This window comes from Macaca mulatta, chromosome 4 (genome assembly GCF_049350105.2).
Source record: "Macaca mulatta isolate MMU2019108-1 chromosome 4, T2T-MMU8v2.0, whole genome shotgun sequence".
Lineage (NCBI taxonomy): Eukaryota > Metazoa > Chordata > Mammalia > Primates > Cercopithecidae > Macaca > Macaca mulatta.
In genome coordinates this window covers 175,883,585-175,910,229 of record NC_133409.1, presented here as the reverse complement: position 1 = coordinate 175,910,229, position 26,645 = coordinate 175,883,585, and the positions used below count along the sequence as shown (strand labels likewise).

The following is a 26,645-nucleotide window of genomic DNA, read 5'->3' as shown; positions in this document are numbered from 1 at the left end:
TTTCTACTTTACTCCTTCCCTGAGGCTTCTACTTCTGAGGTCCCATTTCCCTTTTCCTCTCCTGGGACAATGCTTTAGAGGGCGGATTAGCCCCGAAAGTCAACAGGGGCTTGAAGACCATGAAGTAAATGAGGAAGCTATACAACCAAAGCGAGATCCATGCTTTATGAACATATTATTCTCACACATCTGGGGACAGGTTTGATACACAAGATCCTTAAAGTCATTTTACATATTCTGAAACCAAGTTGTTCAAAAGATGAATTCTGAAAACATAGTTGGTGTAGCAAATGAATATATCAAAACAAAGAAAAACTTCATCCAAATATTTACATTTTAAAAAGACATTTAAAAAATAGGCTACTTATTAAGTGTGCTTGAACAAACCATGTGTGGAATTGAATTCCATTCATTACGGAGTTAGTTTCTGCTAAATACTTACTGATGCTAGAGCAGACCCCTGGCATCTGAGGATTTAAGAGTTCAACTGTTCTCAATCTATGCTAAAAAAAAAAAATAAAACATGACAAATAATAAATTCTACATTTCCGAGGCACTAATTTGAACTTCAGAAGTGGGAGGGCTGGTATGTAAGGCAATGAGGAGGGCTGGCAGTTGTAACTCAGTGTGGTTTTGCAACTGCCTACGTTATTACCAGGTATTCCATAAAACTCTCTAGAGGCCATTTACATTTTGTAAATTCTGTAATTACACCTTACTGTATCATGCTGTAGTAGTTTCACAAACTTAGATATTCACAAAAATGTTTTGGAATATATTCCTTGAGAATGTGAAGGGTGTCCTATATTACATGAAACAAAAAACCATGCAGTTACTTAGAGCTCATAGAGCTTTTTCAAAATAAACTACTCATCATAACAGCCCAATTAAAAACTCAAACACTTTATATTACAGATATAGAGTTTGTAATTCAGCAATGCCAATATAGGTAATTTGATATCTTAGCCCCTATTTGCAAAGTGATTAACAATTATACAATAACTTCTATTCTATTGTCATCGGCTTTGGCTCAGATGTTTAAATACTTCAACAGTCTGGAAAGACTTTTTCTGTGTGTATTTCGTTTTGTTTTTTGTCTGTGTGGGCATGAGTGTAGGGGAGATTATACTGAAAAGGAGAATGAAGAGGTCAGGAATTAAAGAACCACTAAAATTTGACTTAACATTTTCTTATAAAATACATGTGGGAGAATATGGCTTAAAGACAAGAAGGGGAGAGCCTCTTAACTGTTCATACTATTTTACTTCACCCTCCATCCAGTCTGACAATAATGCCAGACTTAATTTACAATCTAGGGCAAGAGTAACTCTGTAAGAGGATTTTATGAAGTACAATTTAATTTTGGTTTCAGTCTTAAGCACTTAAGAACAATTTCTGGAATCTTTCAGATTAACTAAAAAGGTTATATCAACAAGCAAAACTCCCAAAAGATTAGATAAGAAACAATTAGTTAACTGCTTTAAAAATATCCAACTCACTTTCTTCATTGATTAGGAGTTAATTGGGAAATATCTCTGTCCTGATAACTTGATTTTCTGCTTAGTCTGTGGACCAAGGCAACTTTTCTTTAAAAAGGATGCTTTTATTAAGGAGAGAAAAATTCTCTCAAAACAAAACAAAAAAACCTACACACAACTGAGTGAGTAGGTCTAAAATCACTCCAGAGCTATCTCTGGGTCAGAACTAGAGCAACAACAGACAACACAACACAGTTTTCACAAATATACTAGTTTCTTTTTGTTAAAAAAGGGGGTAGGATCAGGTTTCATATATTAAAGTCAGCAGAAATTTTGTGTTCACAATTTGTTGCCAGAGAGATCCCCAAATTCCTTGAATCCACTGGGAAGTTTTCTGAAGGTGTGCATTAAACAGCAGCAAAATACCGAAACAATTCTATTGCTAAAAAGCAGCTACTTCTGCTTCTGCCTTTAGAATACTAATTGTAATACAGCAAAAACAACGAAATGTTAATTTGTGCCATCAATTGAAATTTGAGCTATTCCAACAATTGTTTTCTTTAAAACTGTTCAAGGCAGGACATCAATAATCATAGTGGGTAAATATTAACTGAGGTTTGGGGGAAAAATCAGAAAATGTCAAAAAGGAAGAGACAACTGCATTATATTTAGTATTCTAAAGACTTGTTTCAGGTAGTTCAACAATGATTCTGGTAAGACCAACTGCTCACATACATACACACGCACACACATAGATTTTAATGGTTTAAAAAAAAACCAAATTTGTTACTTTAGAAAAATGAATGCAGTGCATTTTCAGCAATATTATCGCCACAGACTCTGATTGCTCAGTCCACACATAAGTAGTAGTTGCCTTCTATGGTGATATGGCTTCTCTGCACTAATTCCCATCAGGCCGAAAAATATTAGGGCAGGTTAAGTAAAGACCGAATTGTTGCACAAAGGAACATTTACTCATCAGATCCCACTGATCTCTTCTGTGCCCGTTTCCTGGGCAACCTTCTTGGTGAAGCTTTATCTGGAAGAAAAGAGAAAGTTTTAAGCTTGCTATTACAAGTATACTGAATCCAAAAGACATGTAAAGAGTATCTGCCTTCAACTTTCCCACTAAGTTACACACATGCATGAATACCATCTAATAATAAATGCCTCCTATCTAGCTCTAGGTTTTAAAAACAATCTTTAACACAATCCTTCAAGAGGTAATTCCAATTAAAATGAAACTGTTTTGCAATTAGGGTGGGTAAAAGATTAAAACTTGGTTATTGTACTGCTGAAGATACCATGCAAAATCTTGAATTCTGTAACTTAACCAAGTTTACACATGCATAAGTAAACACTTAAAAACTGCTTAAAAGGTATGATAGTGACAGCTCAAAGAGACATGCTGGTTACAAATGAAAGATTTTGTATTTACAAATGCAGTCATGCAGTTTGCATAATTTTTCAATGTCATAAATTTACCTGGAATAAGCAGCAGAATAAAGGAAATTAGTATTTCAATGCTAAAACCATTCTATGCACACAAGCTGTATCTCCTATGTTAGATTCTTAGTAGGGTCTATTTAACAGAAAATAAATTTGTGGTGGGTTTTTCTACTTCCATTCGGTAACAGGTGTCATTTATAAGTTTCTCCAAAAAGTGAAAGGCTGGATGTATATCTTCTTCCCTCTATTATTGTCTTGTCTTACTTTCTAGGGGGTACTTTACATATTAGGAAGATTTTAGAATAAGTTAGAAATTACTTGCATAATTGTTTTTGTATTGATTTTGCATTCATTGATTTCATATTGATTTTTTGGTACTGATTTTTTTTGTATGTTTGTATATTGTAGAATAAGTAGAAATAAAAATCATTTTTTCCAATTAAAAAAAGTGAAGGGCTAGAAAGGGATTTTCACCAAAGTACGGGGCTTATTTGTAAGCATTTCATAAAACGGAAAAAAAAAAAATCTGTTCAAAAGATCTCCCACCTCCAAAATTGTGAGATCACCATACCTAGAAAATGTGTAAATGTTTATCAAGAATATATATATTTTTTTTGAGACAGAGTCTCACTCTGTCCCCCAGGCTGGAGTGCAATGGCACAATGTCGGCTCACTGCAACCTCCACCTTCTGGGTTTAAGCAATTCTCGTGCCTCAGCCTCCCAAGTAGCTGGGATTATAGGCACACGGCATCACACCTGGCCCAGCCAAGAATATTTAAAGACTACAAATTTTGCTTCAAAGAAATCTCCTTAAGATTAAGGGCTAAGGCCAGGCACAGTGGCTCATGCCTGTAATCCCAGCACTTTGGGAGGCTGAGGCAGGCAGATCACTTGAGGTCAGGAGTTCAAGACCAGCCTGGCCAACATGGTGAACTCCCATCTCTATTAAAACCACAAAAATTAGCCGGGTGTGGTAGCACACACCTGTGATCCCAGCTGCTTGGGAGGCTGAGGCAGGAGAATCACTTGAACCCAGGGGCCGGAGGTTGCAGTGAGCTGAGATCACACCTCTGCGCTCCAGCCTGGGCAACAGAGCAAGACTGTCTCGGTGGGGGGGGGAAAAAAAAAAGGTTAAGGGCTAAAATATTAAGACAGAGCCTCACTTTTCAAGTGTGAAAAAAAATCCAGAAAACTGCTCTCACTACTTCATTAAGTAGGTTACTAATGGATGGTTTCAGGGGCTCTTCAACTTACCTAAAACTGAGTTGTGAGTACAGATACATGTTTCTGATGAAGATAGTCTACAACTTTTATCAGATTTTCAAAAAGGTTAGACTAGGAACTACTGCCCTTACAGCTGACCAATCTCTAAATAATTCTTCTAAATACGTAAAATGCTGAACATACGGTCTTTGAGAATTCAAAAAGTACTCTAGGATTTAACAGCCATCTGTGTGAGCAGCAGTATCATATGCAGATGTGAGCTGGGCATGGTGTCTCACGATTGTAATCCCAGCACTTTGGGAAGCTGAGGTGGACAGATCACTTGAGACCGTAAATTCAAGACCAGCCTGAGCAACATGGTAAAATCCCCTCCCTACAACAAATATAAAAATTCAGCTGGGTATGGTGGCATGCGTCTGTAGTCCCAGTTATTTCGGAGGCTGAGGCGGGCGGACTGAGCCCAGGAGATCGAGGATGCAGTGAGCCATGATCATGTAACTGCACTCCAGCCTGGGTGACAGAGTGAGACCCTGCCTCAGAAGAAAAAAAACAGATGTATAGCTCCCATGACTTGAGCTACCACCGATGCTATATGTCCCAGGGTTTCCAAATCTTGATTCACTTGTGCTCTGAAACAGAACTTTCAGATGTTTCCTGGACATCCTTATCTGGGAGTCCCAAAGGTTTTTCACACTCAGTATAGCTAATCCAAATACATCTCTCCTCATCCTTCATGCTTCTCTTTCCTAGATTATGGGATATTAATGGGATCACCTTCCACCCAGTTGCCTAAGTTCAGAATGCTCTTTCATTCCTCCCTCACTAACACATCCAGTCATAAGAAACCCCATCTACTCCACCTATGAAACATCCTTCTACTCCCATCACTACTGCCTCAGCTTAGGCCCCAGTGACTTCTGTGCTTTACTGAAATCACGGAACTGGTAACCCTGCTTCCAACGGCTCCTTTGCAGTCCTCCACAAAGTGATCCTAATTTTTCCTTTTTTTTTCTTTTTTTTTTTTTCTCTTAGAGATGGGAGTCTCGCTATGTGGCCAAGGCTGGATTCAAACTTCTGGGCTCAAGCAATCCTCCTGCCTTACCATTTCCAGTAGCTGAGACTACATGTGCACACCACCATGCCCAGCTTACCATAATTTTCAAAACACAAAATTGTAATTCCTCTCCTTTAAAGTGGCTCTCTTTGACCCAGGAGTCAAAAGTTGTTAGCATAGCTCATAAAACCTTAAAGACTCCTCACCCAACCGTTCACGACTCAGGTCTAGTGCTGACCTCCTCCTGTGCTCTTGTTACTTTGTACCCACCTTTCATAAAGCAACTGCCATACTGTAATTATGTTTCAAATAGACAGCTAGCTCACAGAGAGCAATAAAGAAAACAATTTAAAAATGGAAAAGGACCTGAACAGCCAATTCACAGGAAAAGAAACACTAGCCAATACAGTCATCTCTGTTATCTGCAGGAAATTAATTCCAGGACTACTCCCCCACTGCAACCCCACCCAAATCCAGGCATACTGAAGTCTGGCTGTTAGCACTGAGGAACCAGTGGATACAAAAACCCTTCCCTGTACTTCGGGTTTGGTATCCTGCAAAAACTGTGATTTCCTTTTTTTTTTTTTTTGAAATTAATTTTACTATTATTTCAACAGTTTTGAGGGACAGATGGTGTTTGGTTATATGGGTAAGTTCTTTAGTGGTGATTTCTGAGATTCTGGTGCACCCATCACCCAAGCAGTGTACACTATCACCAATGTGTAGTCTTTTATCCCTCACTCTCCTCCTACCCTTCCCCCAAGTCCCCAAAGTCCATTATATCATTCTTATGCTTTTGCATCCTCAGAGATTAGCTCCTCAATGATTTCCTTTCCTCCCCACCCCCACCTTTTTTTTTTTTTTTTTTTTTTGAGACAGAGTCTCACTGTCACCCAGGCTGGAGTGCAGTGGCACCATCATGGAGCAATCACGGACCTACTAGGCTCAAGCAATCCTCCCACCTCAGCCTAGGTGCATGTCAACACATGTATTTTTTTCTCATTCTTTGTAGAGATGGGGTCTCACTATGTTGCCAAGGCTAGTCTCAAACTCCTGGGCTCAGGTGATCCTCCTGCCTCAGCCTCCCAAAGTGCTGTGATTACAGGTGCAAACCACCACGCCTGGCCAAATATTCTATTTTAATCTGCTTTTGGTTGCAGATGTGGAACCCACCAATATACCAAGGGTCAACTATATTGAAAAAATCTGTATATAAAAGTGAAACCTGAGCAGTTCAAACCTGTGTCTTTCAAGGGTCAACTATGAATATGTGTAAAGGAGCTGAACCTCATTCTTAAAGAAATGCAAATGAAACAGTAAGACATTCATTTTGCATCATACCGACTGATTAAATAGGCAATATTGTGCATGGCTGAGAACATAAATTGGCACTACCTTTTTTTTTTTCCCTTTTAGGAGGGAAATGGGGTCCCTTCCATAAAAAGTCAGTGTATTTAATCTTAGACTCAGTTATTCTAACTTTAAGAAATTATCCTATAAATTAAATATAACAATATTCATTACGGTATTACCTGTAGGAGTGAAAAACTAAAAGTTACCTTCCAATACAGAACAGGTTTAATCTATCATGACATATATACATAAAAGAATACTGTCTAGTTGTTACCAACAGTTAAGTAAATATATGCAGCTACTGTAAAGAGACATCCAAGGTATGAAAACTGAAGTTGTAGATCCGTGTAGACAGCATGATGCAATCTGAACTAAATACATAAAAACAGTAGGCGTATACACTTACACATGTATAGAAAATTCATAGAAAATATAAACATAATACCATTTATGAAAAATAGGGCCAGGTGTGGTGGCTCATGCCTGTAATCCCAGGACTTTGGGAGGCCGAGGCTAGCGGATCACTTGAGGTCAGGAGGTCAGAGCCAGCCAGGCCAACATGGTGAAACCCTGTCTCTACTAAAAATACAAAAAAATTAGCCAGGCATGGTGGCGCGTGCCTGTAATCCCAGCTACTCGGGAAGTTGAGGCAGGAGAAACGCTTGAACCCAGGAGGCAGAGGTTGCAGTGAGCCAAGATCGCACCACTGCACTCCAGCCTGGGCGACAGAGCAAGACTGTGTCTTAAATAAATAAATAGGATTAATGAAGCCAGGAACTGACTTATTTTTTTCACTTCTGTACTCTTCTGTACTATTTAATTTTTCATGAGGCTGCATTGCTTTTATAATAAACGTTTTTAAAACGTCCTTCTACAATTGAAGAAAAATTTCTGTATTCCTTTATAAAGATTAGTATTTTAACAAACTGAATATGTAATACAACTGAAATATATCTGTAAATTATCAGGTAATATTTTAGTTTTATTCTTTCAAGTTACAGTGGGTAGTTTTTCTAATAAAATGTAGTAAGAAAAACTGTTCCGTTACTCATTAAACTTGATGTAAAATATTTACGTGCTATTTGAGAGCCCCCAATACTCTAGCAAAAACCGTTAAAATAATTAAATGCCTCACCTCTTCTACTCTGCACTGAAGCAACAGAAAGAAAAGAGATAGGAAATGGATTAGGAACACAGAAAATTCACACATTGGTAAATAAGCTGCAGATTTGGAAGAATTTCCAAATTAAAGACTACACACTGAATAAACCTTTAAGGTCTTCATTAATCACTATACTAGATTCTACACAAGTAATGGAAAAGATGAATGTTAAGTAGCACTGAAAAACCTTTTTTTTTTTTTAAACTAAATCTAAGATATTTAATTTCCAATTAAGAGAAAAACTTCCCAGCCAATTCTGTTAAGAATACTTACTGATTTGATTCAATGTTTCCTGAGGAATCCAGCTCATGTCAACATCGTTCTGACTTGATGTACCCATTTCTACTTTCTGTATGGGTCTCTTACGCTATAAGAACATAAAGACATATTTTAAAGAAGTTCCATTATATCATTTACTTAATATTTTTTAAAAAAGAATTGAGGTCTTGCTATGTTGCCCAGGCTGCCTGGAACTCCTGGGCTCAAGCAATCCTCCTGCCTGAGCCTCCCAAGTAGCTGGGACTATAGCCACATACTATCATGATCAGCTGTTTACTTTAATTTTTAAAACACCTATCAAATTACTTAATTTAAATATCTTAGTAAACAAGTTATATTCTCTTCTAGTCTTCCTAGAACACGCTTCCACTCAAATACTTTATTAAAGGGAAGGAGAAAATCACGTCTAGTGCTCATTATAAAGAATAAATCTTCATCACATTTATTTTCGGGCTTTAAAGACCTTTCCCCTTGCTATAAAGGTTCATGTTATTGGACCATTGGTGGATCAAATAAGAATAGCTATTTATACAATGACTTTCTTTCCCTTTAGGAATCAAACTGTAATCAAAGAATAAATGTATTTCCATATTCAATAAAATTCAGGACAACTGCTGATATGTTACATGCAGGCAGTTCCTGCATCGTAAGCTAAATACAATTAAACAGTTGGCACAGATAAAACAAAATGAAACCATAAAATCTCATTAAGCTAACCACCTCAATTTAAGAACGTCAAACTTTCTCCCTAGAGTATTTACAGCAAATCTGCTAAAAAGTAAAAATGAATCATCATTTAGCCTTGCTTTAAAAAAAACCCCCAAGAAACCAACAAACCTGTTATCTACATACGAAACAGTATTAATTATATAATCTGTAAGTTAGAACCTAAGTACATGGAGAGATAACTTAAAAATGGTTTCATTTAAATGGAAGAAAAATGGAGATGCAGTTATACCTAATATACAAATTTACCGCAAAAATTCCAACCATTACGACAATGAGGCACAGCAAGTTTTAGAAATTAATATTTAAACACAAAGTATTTCTCTTTTAAAGAGAAAGAGCTTATTAACAACATTCATCGTTAATTTTAACATAGATTTGACTGCCTGACTTAAGGCTTAACAAATAATCGCCAAAATGACTAGCGACTGCTGAGGGTCTAATGGATTATACTAACATATCTGATAAAATTGCTTATACTTTCCCACTGACAGAAACAGTTTAGGTTTTGTTTTTGTAGTCTGGAGGGAAGGAGAGGAGGAGGGTAAGTGAGGGAATGGGGAAGAGGAGGGAAATAAGGATACGGTAGGGAATGAATCCAGAACCATGATCGTGGTAGACCCCAGGTGTTACCATTTTACTACTCTAACTAATCATTTTATTACTCTAACTACAAAAATGGAATTTTGACTGACAGAACAAAATTTATTCGTTCTTTTTCCAATGAAAGGACTCGTTTATTAATTAAGGATTATTTCTATAACTAAAGAGTATTAATGCAGGCTGGGTGTGGTGGTGGCTCATGCCTACAATTCCAACACTTTGGGAAGCCAACGTGAGAGGATAGCTTGAGCGCAGGAGTTCAAGACTAGCCTAGGCAACATGGCAAAACCCCGTCTCCACAAAACATACAAAAATTAGCTGGCTGTGGTGGTGTGCACCTGTAGTTCTAGCTACTCGGGAAGATGAGGTGGGAGGATGACTTGAGCCTGGAAGGCTGAGGTTGCAGTACGCCAAGATTGTGCCATTGCACTCCATCCTGGATGGCAGAGCCAGACTTCAGTCTCAAATAAATAAATAAATAAAAAAGCAAATATAAAAGCTAGGTTAGTTGCAGATAAAATAGCATACCCATTAAAAAGTATAGTAAATAGAATAATAAAACCTGAGTTTAGGGAATAAAAACACTAGCATTAAGAGCTACAATACCAATCCAAAGGTAAAGATCACTCTGGAGGGCACAAAGGACACTAATTGTATGGGTGTATGAAAGTCTAAATGAGGCCAGGTGTGGTGGCTCAAACCTGTAATCCCAACACTTTGGGAGGCCAAGGTGGGCAGATTGCTTGAGTTCAGGAGTTTGTGACCAGCCTGGGCAATACGGCAAAACCCTGCCTCTACAAAAAATTTTAAAAATTAGCTGGGGGTGGTGGCATACACTTAAGGTCCCAGCTAACCGGGAGGCTAAGTTGAGGGGATCACTTGAGCCCAGGAAGTCGAGGCTGAAATGAGCCAAGATCACACCACTGCACACACCAGCCTGGGTAACAAAGTAATACTCTGTGTCCAGAAAAAAAAAAGAAAGTCTAAATGAATCAATTTACATATCCAAGGCTTCAGGTTTTATTTTAAAAAGGTACTCCAAAGTTCTAAGTATACAAACCCACAGTGACAGTCTGAGGCCGAAGAACTAGATTGTGCTTAACTTAGTAACTCTTAACAACTTTTGAAAGACGGCTGTAAGAGGTGTTCATCCATAATTACCTTTCTAGATTCTAGGAGTTGATGAAGGCCAACAATAACCAGAAGCCCAAGACCAGCAAGGAACATATACATAAAGATTCTGGTACAAAAGGAGAAAATATGAACTGTCTTTAATTCAGAGGAAATACCACAGCTAATTACAACTATAATTATAACACATGATAGAAGCTTTCCAAATAACTTGTGGGGAAAAGGAATAAAATACTTTGTATTCAATTTAAATCCAAGCAGTTAAGTTTTATAAATTACCTTTAAGAGCAATTAGTCAAAAAAAACCTCTATGATTGAAAATAGAATTACTATTTATGCTCTATTCAAAAGCTTGGTTTATATAATAATTGCATTAGCGTTCATCTGCCTGGAATATTACATTATTTTGCACAATCCAATTTAAAAATTACCTTAAGTGAATTATATATAAGTTTAGAGTAAAAAAAGATCCATCATTCAGAAAGAACACTTACATTTTCCAAGATAAAATCTTCTAACTTATGTTTTCAATAGTCATTTCAGAGGCACGAGATAGGCTGGTGAACAGTTTATAAGCATGGGGTAGAAAATTTAGATGAGAGGAAGGACATAAAGCCAATACTAACTTTTAAAGAGATTCTTCTGTCAGTTTCAACTATCTTTCCTAATTTGACTTTAATAGTTGTATGAATATCTGAAGTATGAATGAATGTTGGAAGGATCTCACCAAATCTATACAGTCCATTCCATTTTCAATATCTAAAAAATGCTGCAACAGGAGCAAGCTTTCCAGTCTTACTTTACAAGCAAGATCAAGATCTACATGCTACAACTTTCACTTACGTTTCTCCATCTAATCCATCCTCTCTTTCAATAACTGTAACTGTTTGATTGAAGACTGCATCTTGGAATACATTGCCCTGTTTAAAAAAATAAAATAATCAGAAAAATCTAAATGCAATAAAGGAAGGAAAACATGTAACATTACTTAAAATGGTTACTCTAACACATTGAATATAGTCTTCCCATCACTTAGAAGACTCATTCATATGTAACTGCAATACTGCGTGTCAGGGACTCAACACTGTTATTTTCTCACATAAAATAAGAAGTCTCTGGGCCAGGTGAGGTGGCGTATGCCTGGGGTCCCAGCTACTCGGGGAGCTGAGACAGGAGGGTTGCCTGAACCCAGGAGTTTTGAGTCCAGCATAGCAAACATAGCGAGATCCACACCCCTTAAAAAAAACTTACCAATTTTGCCAAAGTTGTCCCCAAACTTTCTTTTGGGGTAGGGGTGGTGGTGTGAGGACCCATAAAGTAAAATAGAGATAAAATGTGCAGAAAGAAACAAAGCTCACAGCATTCTTACGTCAACAACTTTACCTTTCGTTGTCTGTAATCCTTCAAAACAAGGAAGGAAGGAAAAGTACAGCAGCAGCTACAACAGCAGGTCATTTTAAGAACTAGATCGAACAAAAGTTAAATTCATATTCTAAAATGACAGTCGTGCCAGGTGTGCTGGCTCACACCTGTAATTCCAGCACTTTGGGAGGCCAAGGTAGATCACCTGAGGTCAGGAGTTCGAGACCATCCTGGCCAACATGGAGAAACCCCCTCTCTACTAAAAATACAAATTTAGCCGGGTATGGTGGCGCATGCCTGTAATCCCAGTTACTTGGGAGGCTGAGGCAGAAGAACTGCTTGAACCCGGGAGGCAGAGGTTGCAGTGAGCCAAGATCACACCATTGCACTCCAGCCTGGGCTACAAGGGCAAAACTCCATCTCAAAAAAAAAAAAAAAAAAAAAAAAAAAAGACAGTGGGCTGGAAACCAAATTCTTCATAATAAATGGGATGGTCACTTTAGGTATGAAAATATTTTTATGTTGTGGTCTTGAAATAATTTTATCAGTTCACAATTTGTTTTCAAATGCATTAGACTCACTGGGGCAATACATAGCTATTCTTCACAAAGGTAGTACGTTGTCAACTGTCACTTATTGCTAAACTGTAATTATGTAAGTTTTACTTCAAGATCCTTCAATTTGCATTCCTCTATTGACAATTTCAGGAATAATACACAGATTTAAAAAAAAGTGGTAGAGGTGAATTTAAAAGAAGGAACTAAAACTACACATATACCTGTTGGATCAAATTTTATTCTACTCACAAACAAGGTAAAATCAGTAATTCTTTAAGCTACTTAACTATAGAGTTGAGGATGCTTAATACATTATTTTGAGGACAGGATGAAAACACTTCCTTCTCTCTACTAAGTAATCAGAAAAAGGAAAACCTGATTGCAGCACTAGAAATTTAACTCAGACATAAGGTATGCATGTTAACACCAGGGTAATGAAAAGGTTGAATTAATTTCCAAGAGAAAATAACATTTCCTTCTCTGAAAACTTTTTGACAAAGGAATGGTTTAGATGTGCTTTCATTTAAACAAGGCCCTACTTCTACTACGTTTCTCTCATTCAGTCATTGATGACTGATATATAATATACATAGTAAAAATCATAAGGCATCAGAGCTTATATTAGGACATTTGGTTCTCCTAAATCAAAAACTAAATGATAAAACTTGCTGCTAAAACTACACTGAAAATATATGGATCTACATTACCTATGAGTATATAAAATGATGGGAAAACAGTTACAGACAGTCTTTAAATTTACAAATAGAAGTAGTAAAATGGGCAAAATGCAAGCAACAACAGGAGGTACAAAACAAATTATTTGACAGATCTTTTTTTCTTTTTTTGAGATGGAGTCTCACTCTGTCGCCCAGACTGGAATGCAATGGTGCGATCTCGGCTCACTGCAACCTTCGCCTCCCAGGTTCAAGTGATTCTCTTGCCTCAGCCTCCCGAGTAGCTGGGATTACAGGTGCCTGCCACCATGCCCAGCTAATTTTTGTATTTTTAGTAGAGACAGGGCTTCACCAGGTTGGCCAGGCTGGTCTCGAACTCCTGACCTCAGGTGATCCACCCACCTCAGCTTCCCAAAGTGCTAGGATTACAGGTGTGAGCCACCGTGCCCAGAGACAGATCTTAACATCTGAATAAGCAGCAGACTCCATTGTGTGTCTTACTGCTCCTTTTCCCGTTAAGATCCGGCTCATAGCTTTACTTACATCTCCATTTTCACTTCCACCCCCACACAATAGCATGTTATTCCCTTCATCTCTAGTATGCAGCACTTATCAGCATGCTCTAGTGCCTGTTTTCATCTACCTCCCCCACTGGATTACAGACTTGAAGAAGAAATGTGCAATTTATCTTTGCTTCCCTGGTGGCTATCACAGGTTCAACCACAAAACAGGCACCTGAATGAATAGATGAATTCTATTAAACAACATCGCCGTCCCCATCCATCTCTAACTTAAACAAAAAAGTTTACAGGATCTTACGTTCAAATCTTTGTAGTTCAGATTGATGACCAAACCAAAGGGTCGTCCGCCCATGGGCTCTGCAGGAATGAAAGAATACTCAAAAGTTGCCTGTCTCTGGGGTGGCACTACAGTGTTCAGAGGAAGAGCTGTGAAATTCTGGATATAAAACTGGTAGTCCTGAGGATAACGGAATGAGGCATCTAAGGATTCAACGATAAAATCTTCTGTACCCTTGTTGGTAAAGCCTACCAGGAACTTCACAATGTTATTTGCTGGAAAATCTGAGAAACAAAATAGAGACAAGAAAATTAGAACACATGGAAAGAGCACAAAATTTTTAAAAAGGCATTACTAATGGATTCTGCACCCTTTTGTGTAGACTTTGGTGTCAGAATCCCTTCCAACAGAGCACTCCAGTCACCCGCTAGCTAGAAATTGATTCCAGTTGCTGTATAGGCTGAAACTCTTTTGTCTGTATGCTAGCACTCCCACATAAGCATTCAAATAAGTGTCTCGATTTCAGAGCAGATCACATCCAAATCATGTGGTAAAAGAGTTGTAGATTTTTGGCAGTGAAATACTCAAGCAGCAGGGTTACATGTGTTGGTGAAGTCACCTTCACCTCCAGCTTAGTGTTATCTGTGCAAATAAATAGAAGAATGAAAAAATATAAAGTCCAAGACTTTCATCGGAAAACTAGTATCTATTAGAACATAAATATTAATCAGGCAATCCCTATCCATGTTAAGCAATTAATCAAAATGCAAATCTGAAGGTTAAGACCCAAGGATGTAGCTACAAAAATAGAAGAAAAAAAGCATAATAAAATTATACTTCCTATAGGCGTAAAGTTCGAAAGCCCATGGGAATAAAACCGAAAATGTGAGAAGACCAAGAAAATTAATAACTTTCAATATTAAGTCTTCAATAATTACACTGTAGTCTACAAAGCTGAGTTTCTCTGAGTACAGCACAGGCTGTGGGGTCAACAGATCTAGGTCTGGATCCTGTGTTCTCAAATCTACTTATGAACTGGGAGCCCTGACTCCAGTTCTTAACTTCTCCAAACCTCAGTTCAACAATGACTACGCTCAGTGGGCTTGTTAGAACTAAGTAATACATGCCAAGTATTGAGAATAGCATCTACCGTATAGAACTCAATAAATTATCAGCCATAATTATTTTCTTTTAATAAAACCTAGGCTCTGGCTGGGTGTGGTGGCTCACACCCATAATCCCAGTACTCTGGGAGGCAGAGGTGGGCAGATCATGAGGTGGAGATCAAGACCATCCTGGCCAACATGGTGAAACCCCGTCTCTACTAAAAACACAAAAATTAGCTGGGCGTGGTGGAGCACGCCTGTAGTCTTGGCTAGTTGGGAGGCTGAGGCAGGAGAATCGCTTGAACCTGGAAGGCAGAGGTTGCAGTGAGCCGAGATCACACCACTGCACTGCAGCCTGGCAACAGAGCAAGACTCTATCTCAGAAAACAAACAACAAAAAAACCCTAGGCTCTAACCTAGACCATACTGGAAAAATTAAGTATTTCATTAATGGTTAACACTCAAAATATGACAAAGGGCTGGGCGTGGTGGCTCAAGCCTGTAATCCCAGCATCTTGGGAGGCCAAGGTGGGTGGATCACAAGGTCAGGAGATAGAGACTGCCTGGCTAACATGGTGAAACCCCATCTCTACTAAAAATACAAAAAATTAGCCAGGCGTGGTGGCACGCACCTGTAATCCCAGCTACTAGGGAGGCCGAGGCAGGAGAATCGCTTGAAACTGGGAGGCGGAGGTTGCAGTGAGCTGAGATCATACCACTGCACTCCAGCCTGGGTGACAGAGCGAGACTCCATCTCAAAAAAAAAAAATAAAAATAAAAAAGACAAAGTTACTTTGCTGTGGCAGTTTTAAAAAGTTTTAAAACATGATCTTTCTCAGGAGGCTGAGGCAGGAAAATCGATTAAACCTGGGAGGCGAAGGTTACAGTGAGTCGAGAGGGGGCCACTGCACTCCAGCCTGGGTGACAGAGCGAGACCCTGTCTCAAAAACAAAATTTTTGAAAAGGACAGTCAATTTCTAGTTAAACTAGATAGTATTTATTTTATTTTTTCCCCTTAGTTTATTTATTTTTCACTCTATCATCTGCATATTCCCTTTAAATGCCAACAATATTACTTTTACAGATATGGGTATTCAGATATATATGAACAAGTTCATCATTTTAAAATTCCTACATCTGAATTAAAACTAATACTTCCGTACTACCTTCTCCTTTTACAAAGAGTATAGTTGTATCTGCACTTGGTGAAGCTTCAGGTTCACCAGACACATCTTCTTCCTCTTTATCTTCTACCTAAGAAAAAGAACAATTAAGAGGAGATTACTATGGGAGAGAAAAAAGATCATTATTTAACAATAAAGATTTGACTGGGCATGGAGGCTCACGTTTATAATCCCAGCACTTTAAGAGGCCGAGGTAGGCAGATCACCTGAGGTCAGGAGCTCGAGACCAGCCTGGCCAACATGGTGAAACCGTCTCTACTAAAAAATATAAAAATTAGCCAGGTGTGGTGGCACGTGCCTGTATTCCCAGCTACTTGGGAGGCTGAGGCAGGAGAATCGCTTGAACCCAAGAGGTAGAGGTTATAGTGAGCTGAGATTGCCCCAATGCAAGACTCCGACTCAAAAAAAAAAAAATAATAAAAGAAAGAAATAAAGACTTCACTTTATGTTAGGACGAAATACTGCTTCTCTACAGCTTGCTGGGATTAGTAATAAGAATTTCATCATACCTCATTAATTAAAATAGAACTTTTGGAGCAGTGCATCTTGAGCAGTAATGTGCATACCGATTCTTTGGGGATGTTACAGATCTAATTCAGGCCTAGGGCAAAGCCTATCATTCTCCTTCTAACAAGCACCCAGAAAATGCCAAAGCTGCTGGTATTCAGACCATATTGTGAACTCCAAGGTTCTAGAACAGAGCTTGGTAAACTTTTTCTATAAATGGCCAAATAGCAAATACGGCCTTGCAGACCATAAAGTCTCTCTTGCAACGACTCAACTCAACTATGGGGCTACTGTGTGAAAGCAGCCCCAGGCAATAAGTCAATGAATGGGGATAGCTAGATGTGGCTTGCAACCACAGTTTGCCCACCCCTGCCCTCAAGTACCTGTTAACAGCCTACAGAGATTTCCATTCTAATTAACCAAATTTTCCTGTGAGGATCAGTCACATAATTTTGAAGAAAAAAAAAAAAAGAGTGTGACCAGAGATCTTCCTGGGGTGACAGAAACGTCCTAAAACTGAATTTGTGTTGCAGAACTTGGTAAATTTACTAAGTGTATGTTTAAAACAGATGAATTTTATGATACATAAACTGTATCTCAACAGTTTTTAAAAAATGTGAACAAATTTTATTTAAAACTTTAAACACAGTGCAGCATCATTTCTCCAAGCATCAATATGGATTAGAGACAGTCACATCTTTGAAGTATCCAGACTCTTAATAAATTGAGATGCTTCAGGATGCCATTGTTTACTGGCATTTAACTTTTCACGTATATAAAAACTACTTCCCCCAACAGATAAAACTTGTCAAGAGCAAAGATTGTCTCATAATTGTAAAATCCTCCACATCCAGCTCATGTACTTAAGAGAGGATGCACTCAAACACTTGTTCAATGACTGTGAAACTGTGTTGTAAGCTATATTTTAAGCATCCTTAATGATTTCATTCATTTAGTAAGAATAAGTTTCTACTTCTGAGAAAAGAGATCCATAAGTAGGAAAAGAGACCAGAGACAGAGAGGCCGAAACCATAAATGACAGGGATAGAGAGGAAAAAAGTATATTTCAGAAAGAGTTAAGAGAAATCCCTGATATCTGATTGATGGGTTTTGGAATAAAAATAAACAGAAGAAGTAACAAGGCAACAGCTTGAATCACTGGAGCCGTATCAAAACAACAGAGTTTATGGCGATAGGACACATGGCAAATGATCTGGACATTTACAATGTGAGTACTTATGGAGCATTCAAATGAAACTATCCTGAGAAGAGCTGGAAAAGAGCTACAACAGGATAACAACGGAAAACAAGGAATTAGGCAATTAGGTTGCTGGTGACCTTAGCAATACTAGTTTTACTAGATATATGGGACCAGATCATGATAGAGAATAAACGTGAAGTGAGCAGAAGAGAAAAGCTGCCCAAGTTTCTCTTTCAAGAAGTCACTGGCGTTGGTAAAGATAAGTGGGTGCAGCAAATATGGACGAACAGTATAAGCACATATGTGGCTTAACAGAATCCAATCACTGAGGAGGATTAATGCTTGATGTTACAAAATGAAAGAATAATGTAACAAAATTCTGCAGGAAGAGATGGGGACATGAACACAGGTGGAAGGGTTAGCCTTAGAAGAGAACAAGGACAACTCATTATTAAGGAGAAAACGCAGAACAATGGGTGAATAATATATTTGGAAGTAGAAAATACAAAATCTGATAGAGTTCATGCTTGATGGCCTTCTTCACTTTCTGACACTGAAGGCAATGTTGCTGCCAAGACTGAAAACTCATTTACGGATTTAAACACGGTAAATGTTTGGAATACTGATTGTGGATAACTAAGTAACTCATTTACCTTACAACTATTCAGCATATAAGGTGTATAATGCTTAGTATCTGCTACCTGGTAAAACTCCAAAGTATTTCAGCTATTGCAAACAATCTCCAGAGGAGAGTGTAGAAATTGGTGGCATTGGTCGCCCACAGGGAGATGACTTCATGGCTGGAAGGCACACAAGGGAAACTTTTCATCATATACTCTGTACCTTATAAGTTCTAAGCCATTTGAATATATCATCTATTTTAAATATATATATATCTATTTTTGAGACGGGAGTCTCACTCTGTCGCCCAGGCTGGAGTGTAGTGGCGCGATCTCAGCTCACTGTAAACTCTGCCTCCCAGGTTCACGCCATTCTCCTGCCTCAGCCTCCCAAGAAGCTGGGACTACAGGTGCCCGCCACCACACCCGGCTAACTTTGTTTTGTATTTTTAGTAGAGACGGTGTTTCACCGTGTTAGCCAGGATGGTCTTGATCTCCTGACCTTGTGATCTACCCGCCTCGGCCTCCCAAAGTGCTGGGATTACAGGAGTGAGCCTCTGCTCCCAGCTAAATAATTTTTTAAAAGTTAGCTAGTGTTATTACTACTACAGCTCTTGTTTTAATAAAAATAAAACCAAAAACCTCTATCATTTCTATGGGGAGGACAAAAAAACCTTTCAGGAATGATGGTAAGGTCCATTGCAACCCAGTTTTATACAGTAAAAGAATAATCAATGGGGTAGAAAAGCCCCAGGTGACTAGGCTGGGCGCGGTGGCTCATGCCTCTAATCCCAGCACTTTGGGAGGCCAAGGAAGGTGGATTACAAGGTCAGGAGATGGGGACCATCCTGGCTAACATGGTGAAGCCCTGTCTCTACCAAAAATACAAAAAATTAGCCGGGCATGGTGGCAGGCGCCTGTAATCCCAGCTACTCGGGAGGCTGAGGCGGGAGAATGGTGTGAACCCAGGAGGTGGAGCTTGCAGTGAGCCGAGATCGCGCCACTGCACTCCAGCCTGGGCAACAGAGCGAGACTCCGTTTCGGGGGTGGGGAAGGTTTGCCCTCAAAAATTCTAAACCAATAACCTGCGTCTAAACCAGCTGTTGATATCTTAGATCTTATGAAAAACCCTCTTTTCCCTCACTTGACTCCAGCATACTTCCATATCTCCCAGTTCCTTGATGCCTTGGCAGCTGAGTATAAGGTGATAAAGAAATCTTGGGAACAGCAGCAGTAGGTGAACTTTCTAGCTCATTCAGTTCTGGAGGTGACTTCTGTAGCAGCCTTGGCTTTGAGGGATCCTGCCCCTGCTGGCATGGTCTAGTCCAATGGAAGGTAATACTTTTCCTGCCTTTCTATTTCAATCTACCTTAATTATTTTCTGATTTGAGATAAGTAACAAAGCAGAGGGTACTAACACTTTTGTACTAATAGGCCAGGGTAGAAAGTGGATAATCAGAGTTGTTCTTTTTCCTCTAATGGTTCTCAAGGCAGGAGAAATTAAGATATGGAAAAGGTCTGGCCAACGACACAAGTCTCTCAAAGATCTAACAGTTCCCTTCTCTACCCCCTATCCTCTACTTATTTAACAGGGTCTGACTCTGTCACCCAGCCTGGAGTGCAGTGGCACACTCATAGCTCACTGTAACCCTGAACTCCTGGGCTCAAGTGATCCTCCTGCCTCCAATAGTTAGGATTACAGGCACAAGCCACCAGGCTCAGTTAATTTTTTTAGTAGAGATGGTGTCACGCTATGTTGGCCAGGCGGTCTCAAACTCCTGGGCTCAAGTGATTCTCCTGTCCTGGCCTCCCAAAGTGCTGGGATTACAGGCATGCCTCATGGCATTCAGCATCTCTCTTCTACCCTCCTCCTCCACAGTAAGTACATTCCAGTGTCACAGAGCACAAGTAATTTCATATAATTGGTAACAACGATATAATCCATCACTAAATTTCAATACATGCCCAAATTTCAGTGCCCCAAATACCATCTTTATGGTATTTCCTGAATTCCTAGATGGATTCCCTTCCAACCATCACTCTAAGTTATCTACCACAACTGGTCAAATATTCATTAACAACAACGCAGCAGAAATGTATTAATCTAGTTAAAGCTGTTCACCTAATGCAGGCTGGGTTGAAGATGCGGAGTCTTAACATAAACCCTAAAGGTATCTGTATACAAACGTATGAAACGCTTGACTCACAGATAATCAGTAAGGAGTTCCTAAAGAGGGGAAATTAGGAGAGTTCACAAATTACTAGGGACATCCTATCCAGATAAAACAGCAGGTGCAGAAGCATAAAAATGATAACTCAAAAACACCAATAAAATAGCAACAGATTTGCTTAGTTGGAAGACATACTCCATAAAAATGAAGGTAAGTCAAAAAAGCAGCAGAAATCTACATATAAGTCTAAATATTTTGACACTGAAATAAGAAAATAGGGAACTAGTGGTTTAATTTTGAAGGAAATGACAAAATCTGGAATCATGAGAGGTTCCAGGTTCAAGTATGACATGAAAATAGAAAGAAAAAAAAACTGTGTAGGATGGATTACAGTCATTCCAGAGAGGAAATAAAATTAGCTAGATGCATGCTGCAAAGATCCCAATTCCAGCCCAATATTCTTACTGTTGTATTACATAGTAAACATTTCAGACCTGAACAACTTTGAAGAGATCTTCTCTAACCCCCTTATTCTTCACAGGATATATTTTATACACTGTTTGTTGTCTGCTTCTCACCCCCTGCCATTAAAACACATATAACTGCCCCAAAAACAGTCTAAAAGAGCAGAGAAAATATCTAGTTTGCTCACCCAGCACCAAGAACAGTGCCTGGCACATAAGGATTCAGAAATAAAACAAGTAAGCAAAAAGAATAAAAACAGAGTAAAAGCAAGCAAGCAAAAAAGAAACTGAGACCCACAGAGATAAGTCAGAAAACTAAGCAGCAGGTATACCAAATCTATGAAGCCCTGGTCCAGTGCTATTTCTACTATGCTGTTACCCTTCTAGACTCATGTCACCACGATCCTGAATTGTTAACTATTTCATGTCTCCTTCCCTGTTCCAGAAAATACGCTTTATTCTCAATGACTGGTGCCTATTCTCCCAATTTCAATTCACTTTGATCACATTAACAAACCTCTAAAAGCTGGGATTTTAAATTTTTGTATAAGGATAAGCTCTAGGCCAGGTGTGGTGGCTCATGCCCATAATCCCAGAGCCTTGAGAGTTGGAGGCATGAGGATCATCACTTGAGCCCAGAAGTTTGAGACTGGCCTGGGTAACATAGCAAGACCCTGTCTCTACAAAAAAAATTACAAATATTAGCTGGGCTTGTTGGGGCATGACTGTAGTCCTAGCTACTCAGGAGAATGAGGCAAGAGGATCGCTTGAGCCCAGGAGTTCGAGGGTGCAGTGAGCTATGCTCGTGCCACCACACACCAGCCTGGGCAACAGAGCAAGTCTCTGTCTCTAAAAATAAACAAGTAAGGATAAATTCTAGATGTATTATTGATATGGTTTCGCTGTGTCCCCAGCCAAATCTCATCTTGAAGTGTAGTTCCCATAATCCCCACATTGTGGGAGGAACCTGGTGGGAGGTAAATGAATCATGGGGGATGGTTACCTCCATGCTGTTCTTGTGATAGTGAGTTCTCACAAGATCTGATGGTTTTTATAAGGGGCTTTCCCCACCCTTTGCTCTGCACTTCTCCTTGCTGGCACCATGTGAAGAAGGACATGTTTGCTTCCACTTCTGCCATGATGGTAAGTTTCCTGAGGCCTCCCCAGTCATGCTGAACTATGGATCAATTAAACCTCTTTTCTTTGTAAATTACCCAGTCTTGGGTATGTCTTTATTAGCAGCATGAGAACAGATTAATACAATTACATACATTTTACATATATTAAATAGTATATAACACTAACCAAATCTGTGGGTTCATCTTCTTCTACCTCGGCTTCATCATCTTCATCCTCAATTATAGAATCTTCTACTGTTTCTTCATCCTCTGTAAGATCTTGTGCCACTGCTAATGAGCCTAATGATAAAATACAGAAAAAGCAGTTAGCCTTTACTCTGGAATACTACTTTTTTTTTTTTTTTTTTTTTTTTACTATCAGATATAGGCAAAAAAAATCTTCCCTTGGACTAACAGAATCTCCCAGTTCACCTGAATGATGCCAATTACAATGCATCTAAGAATATCTGTATTTTATTTTACTAGAAGTCTTAACAACTGCATTTTTTTTTTTTTTTTTTGAGACAGGGTCTTGCTCTGATGCCTAGGTGGGAATACAGCTGTGCAGTTATAGCTCTCACTGCAGCCTCGAACTCCTGGGCCCAAGTGAACCTTCCACCTCAGCTTCCTGGGTAGCTAGGACTTCCTGGGTAGTTAGGGAGGTAGGCATGAACCACTGTTCCCTGCCTGCACATTTTCAAAGGAAAATGTGGTTTAATTTCAAAAAGTGCCCAACAGATGGAAAAATGAATGGCACAAACTAAAGATGCCTTGAAACACAAAGAACTTCAAGCAATTTTGTTAAGCAAATTAAGGAAAATAATTTTTTTGCAAAGGTAAGAAACTTCTAAATGTAATCCCGGTCATTAATGACATAAAGCAAACTAAACAACCCCTACCTTTAAAAGAAAATAGCATTCTTGGTCAGGCGCGGTGGCTCACGCCTGTAATCTCAGCACTTTAGAAGGCTGAAGCAGGTGAATTACTTGAGGTCAGGAGTTCGAGACCAGCCTGACCAGTATAGTGAAACCCCGTCTCTACTAAAAATACAAAAATTAGTCCGGTGTGGTGGCATACACCTGTGGTCCCAGCTACTCCAGAGGCTGAGGCAGGAGAATTGCTTGAACCTGGGAGGCAGAAGTTGCAGTGAGCGGAAATCGCACCACTGCACTCCAGCCTGGGCGACACAGCAAGACGTCTCAAAAAAAAAAAAAAAAAAAAAAAAAAAAAAAGCATTCTTAAGTTCTATGTAGGAAACACTGTTATCAGAGGTGACTACAGCTGAAACTCTTAGAACTTGACAGCCTGTGAGTCCAAGAAACAAATATCTATATCATATCCGTGGTAAAAACTGGCTTGCACGAAAAACATTGTTTAGTAAAAACGGTACGGGCAGCTTCAGGGTTGATAGCAAAGAAAGAATCCAATTATTTTTGCATGTGGCTTCAAACATGCTTTATGGCATTTTATTTTTCTCAAACTTACTGTTACAAAGTAGAGTTATAATGCAAAAAAAAAAAAAAAAAGTAAATTACAGTTTTATAGATAACAGTACTCTAAGTAAATCACATTCTATCTATTTCAGGCAAAACCCTAAAAAGAATTTCAAAGTTCTAATGTCTTCCAACATCTCTCAGACAAAATGATGATGTGGCAATTCTGTGGAGGAAAAACATGGGAAGGGAAGCGTGTTTTTACCCAGGAGAAACAGCTTACATCAAGGACCATGCATTTTCAGTCTTTTCCATGTCTTTGAGTTCTCACTGGTCGCTAAGATTTATTGCAAAATATTAAAGAACACTGAACCATGCATTATGAACTGAAGAGATTTCACTGCCTGCTAAACAAAGACTAAAAATAGTGCATTCATAACTTATAAGTCCTTTTCAAAAACCAGTAAGAAAAATATCCATGTCTGACATAGTAATTTCAAGTTGTAAATTTGAGCACTTTGGAATATAAAGGTCTTTCATGGATATTAAACAATTTTATTATTTTAATGTTAACCAATAACAATTTTGTCCCTATGAAGTCTAACAGTCTTCATTCAGCTGGAAAAAACTGAACATTTTCTTTAAAAGAAAAATCGTTACTCACAAAAAATGTTTACAAGATAGTAATTCAGTTTAGATAATGAATTGATGCTTCTTGAAAGTTTTTACAACTTGAAAATAGTTCTAAATAGTTCTAAAATGAAATCTACATTTGTCAAGTTTTTTTTTTAAATAAGCTTAAAGAGAACCAGCAAACGACTCCCAAAGTAAAAGAATCTTGTTAAACCTGCAGATGAACGCATTAACAGTTGTTTCATTCTCCCACTTGGTTTTCTAGCCATTAAACAGAAGCCAGTCACTTCACTTTTCATTGCAAAACAACTCCTGGATACCTGTCACTACCGTTAAGACACACAGCTTGCTTAAACTTACAGAATGAAAGGGAATTCTAGTGCTTAATCAGCCTAATTATTTCACTTTGCAAATTAGAAAGTCGAAGTTCATGACAAAACCCGGGCAGGAAGTCAAGTTGCCTCATTTTTATATTCTGCTAAGTTACTTTCACACTTAAATGCTGGGTTAATTGTTGGAAAGAATAAATCTACATATTAAAAACACTCGAAGTAGGCTACATTTTTTCAGCACAACACGATGCTTCCACAAACAAAAAACTGCTCCATGAAAAGAAAAGGAAAGGAAGAAGGCAGAAGTAAGGGAGACATCCCAAAGGGATTCTTCAGTCCGCTTGGCAGCAGGGGCCGATAACGCGGGTGACGACAAGGTAGTTTTTCTGAAATCATAGTAACACATACGGGTCAAGCAGGGGGTGAACGAGGCAGGTGACCATTAAAAAAGCCACTCTGATGGCTTAGATGTGTCGAAAACAAGAGTTTTAGCAAATGAATGAAGACGGACTCGCGGCGTGGAAGCTAAAGACACGTCAGCCCTGAGCACCAGGGGCTGGGGGTGGAGCGGAGCCGGAGGCGGCCAAAAGAAACAGCCCGGCTGCGGCGCGCTCGGAGCGCAGCCGTGGCCAGAGCCCCCTCGCCTCCTCCTGCAGCCGAGGACCCTTCAGTTCTGGACGCTCCTGCAGGCGCGGGTCCAGGGCCAGAGAAGCAAGCCCAGCCCTCGGCCGGCCACGAAGCAAGGTCGTCCGGACACGGCCCCGCACTCCGCGTGCAAGGGACAGGCCACAGCGGGGTCTCCAGCGCCCGCGGGGGCCCCTGCTGCTACGAGCCTAGGCTTGGGGAGAGGGCGGAGAGAGGCCAGCGGAGTGGACACGGACCCCGAGACCCGGAGCGGCCACCGCCTCCAACTTCAAACTTGCCGTCACTGGCATCTCCTTCCTGGCCATCCCCCTCCGCACACTCTCCTTAGCCTCACCTCTGGGGCCGCCTCGGAACAAGACAGTGGCAGGGAACACGAGCAAGAGAAGCAGCAGCAAGCGGGGGAGGAGTCTCATGGCGCTGCCGGTCCAGTGTCCAGTCTCCGTCCGGGAGGGCTCTCGGCTGCTCCGGCGGTAATGGCGTTACTCTTCATCCGGGCTCCGGGCGGCGAGGGGCGGGACACGTACCACGCACGGGCCTTCGCCACGCCCCTCCCCTGAACGGGAAACGCCGCCGACGTGGCTGCTCAGCGCGGAGACTTAGGTAGAGCCGGCCGCCCGGAAGTCACGTGGCCGGCTGCTGGCCTCTCTGTGGCTCCCGCGAGAGTCCGCCTTCCGCCGCAGTTGCTGGCCGGCAGCCTGCGGTTGGCCGATCTTTCCGCCCAGTCCTTGACTCCCAATTAGTTAGCATTGTCAGTGGTTAGTGTATTTGAATGACGATCCTCTTGATAACGGCGATGTAAAGAACATGAGCTGCCTTTATGTGGCATTTAAAAGCAAAAAAAAAATTTTGGAAGAGAGGACATCGTTCAAAGGCAAAACCATGAAAATACACAGTGGAAAATCTTTGTCTGCCCACACCCTCTCCCATGGTTAAGTAATGACAATTCTTAAAATTATTATTTTTATTTTTTTGAGACGAAGTCTTGCTCTGTCGCCCAGGCTCGAGTTCAGTGGTGCAATCTTGGTTCATTGCAACCTCCACCTGCCGGGTTCAAGCGATTCTCCTGCCTCAGCCTCCTAAGCAGCTGGGACTGCAGGCACGCGCCACCATGCCCGGCTAATTTTTATATTTTTATATTTTTACTAGAGATGGGGTTTCACCATGTTGGCCAGACTAATCTTGAACTCCTGACCTCAGGTGATCCACCCGCCTGGGCCTCTCAAAGTGCTGGGATTACAGGCGTGAGCCACTGCGCCTGGTCAGCAATTCTTAAATTTGTATGTGACATTCCAGAATTATAAGTCTGGATTTGTATGTGACATTCCTAAAGTCACCTAAACAGTGCCTGGTATGTAGTCAGCATTTGTAACTACACAATAG

The 26,645-nt window shown here is 39.9% G+C and overlaps 1 protein-coding gene and 1 long non-coding RNA gene across 2 annotated transcripts; one reads left to right on the top strand and one right to left on the bottom strand.

Annotated features, from left to right (window-relative positions):
* SSR1 (signal sequence receptor subunit 1) lies at positions 1–25,783 on the bottom strand. Its single transcript, NM_001258152.1, is given in 8 exon segments — positions 1–2,517; positions 7,995–8,088; positions 10,491–10,569; positions 11,304–11,380; positions 13,873–14,135; positions 16,124–16,211; positions 22,410–22,522; positions 25,600–25,783. Coding segments are annotated over 8 exon segments (861 nt in total). The 5' UTR covers positions 25,679–25,783; the 3' UTR covers positions 1–2,449.
* Positions 11,723–15,911, top strand: LOC144340575 (uncharacterized). The gene is made up of 2 exons (XR_013416829.1): positions 11,723–12,032; positions 13,461–15,911. It is a non-coding gene; the product is annotated as an uncharacterized LOC144340575 (long non-coding RNA).
* Positions 25,784–26,645: the final 862 nt, after the last annotated feature.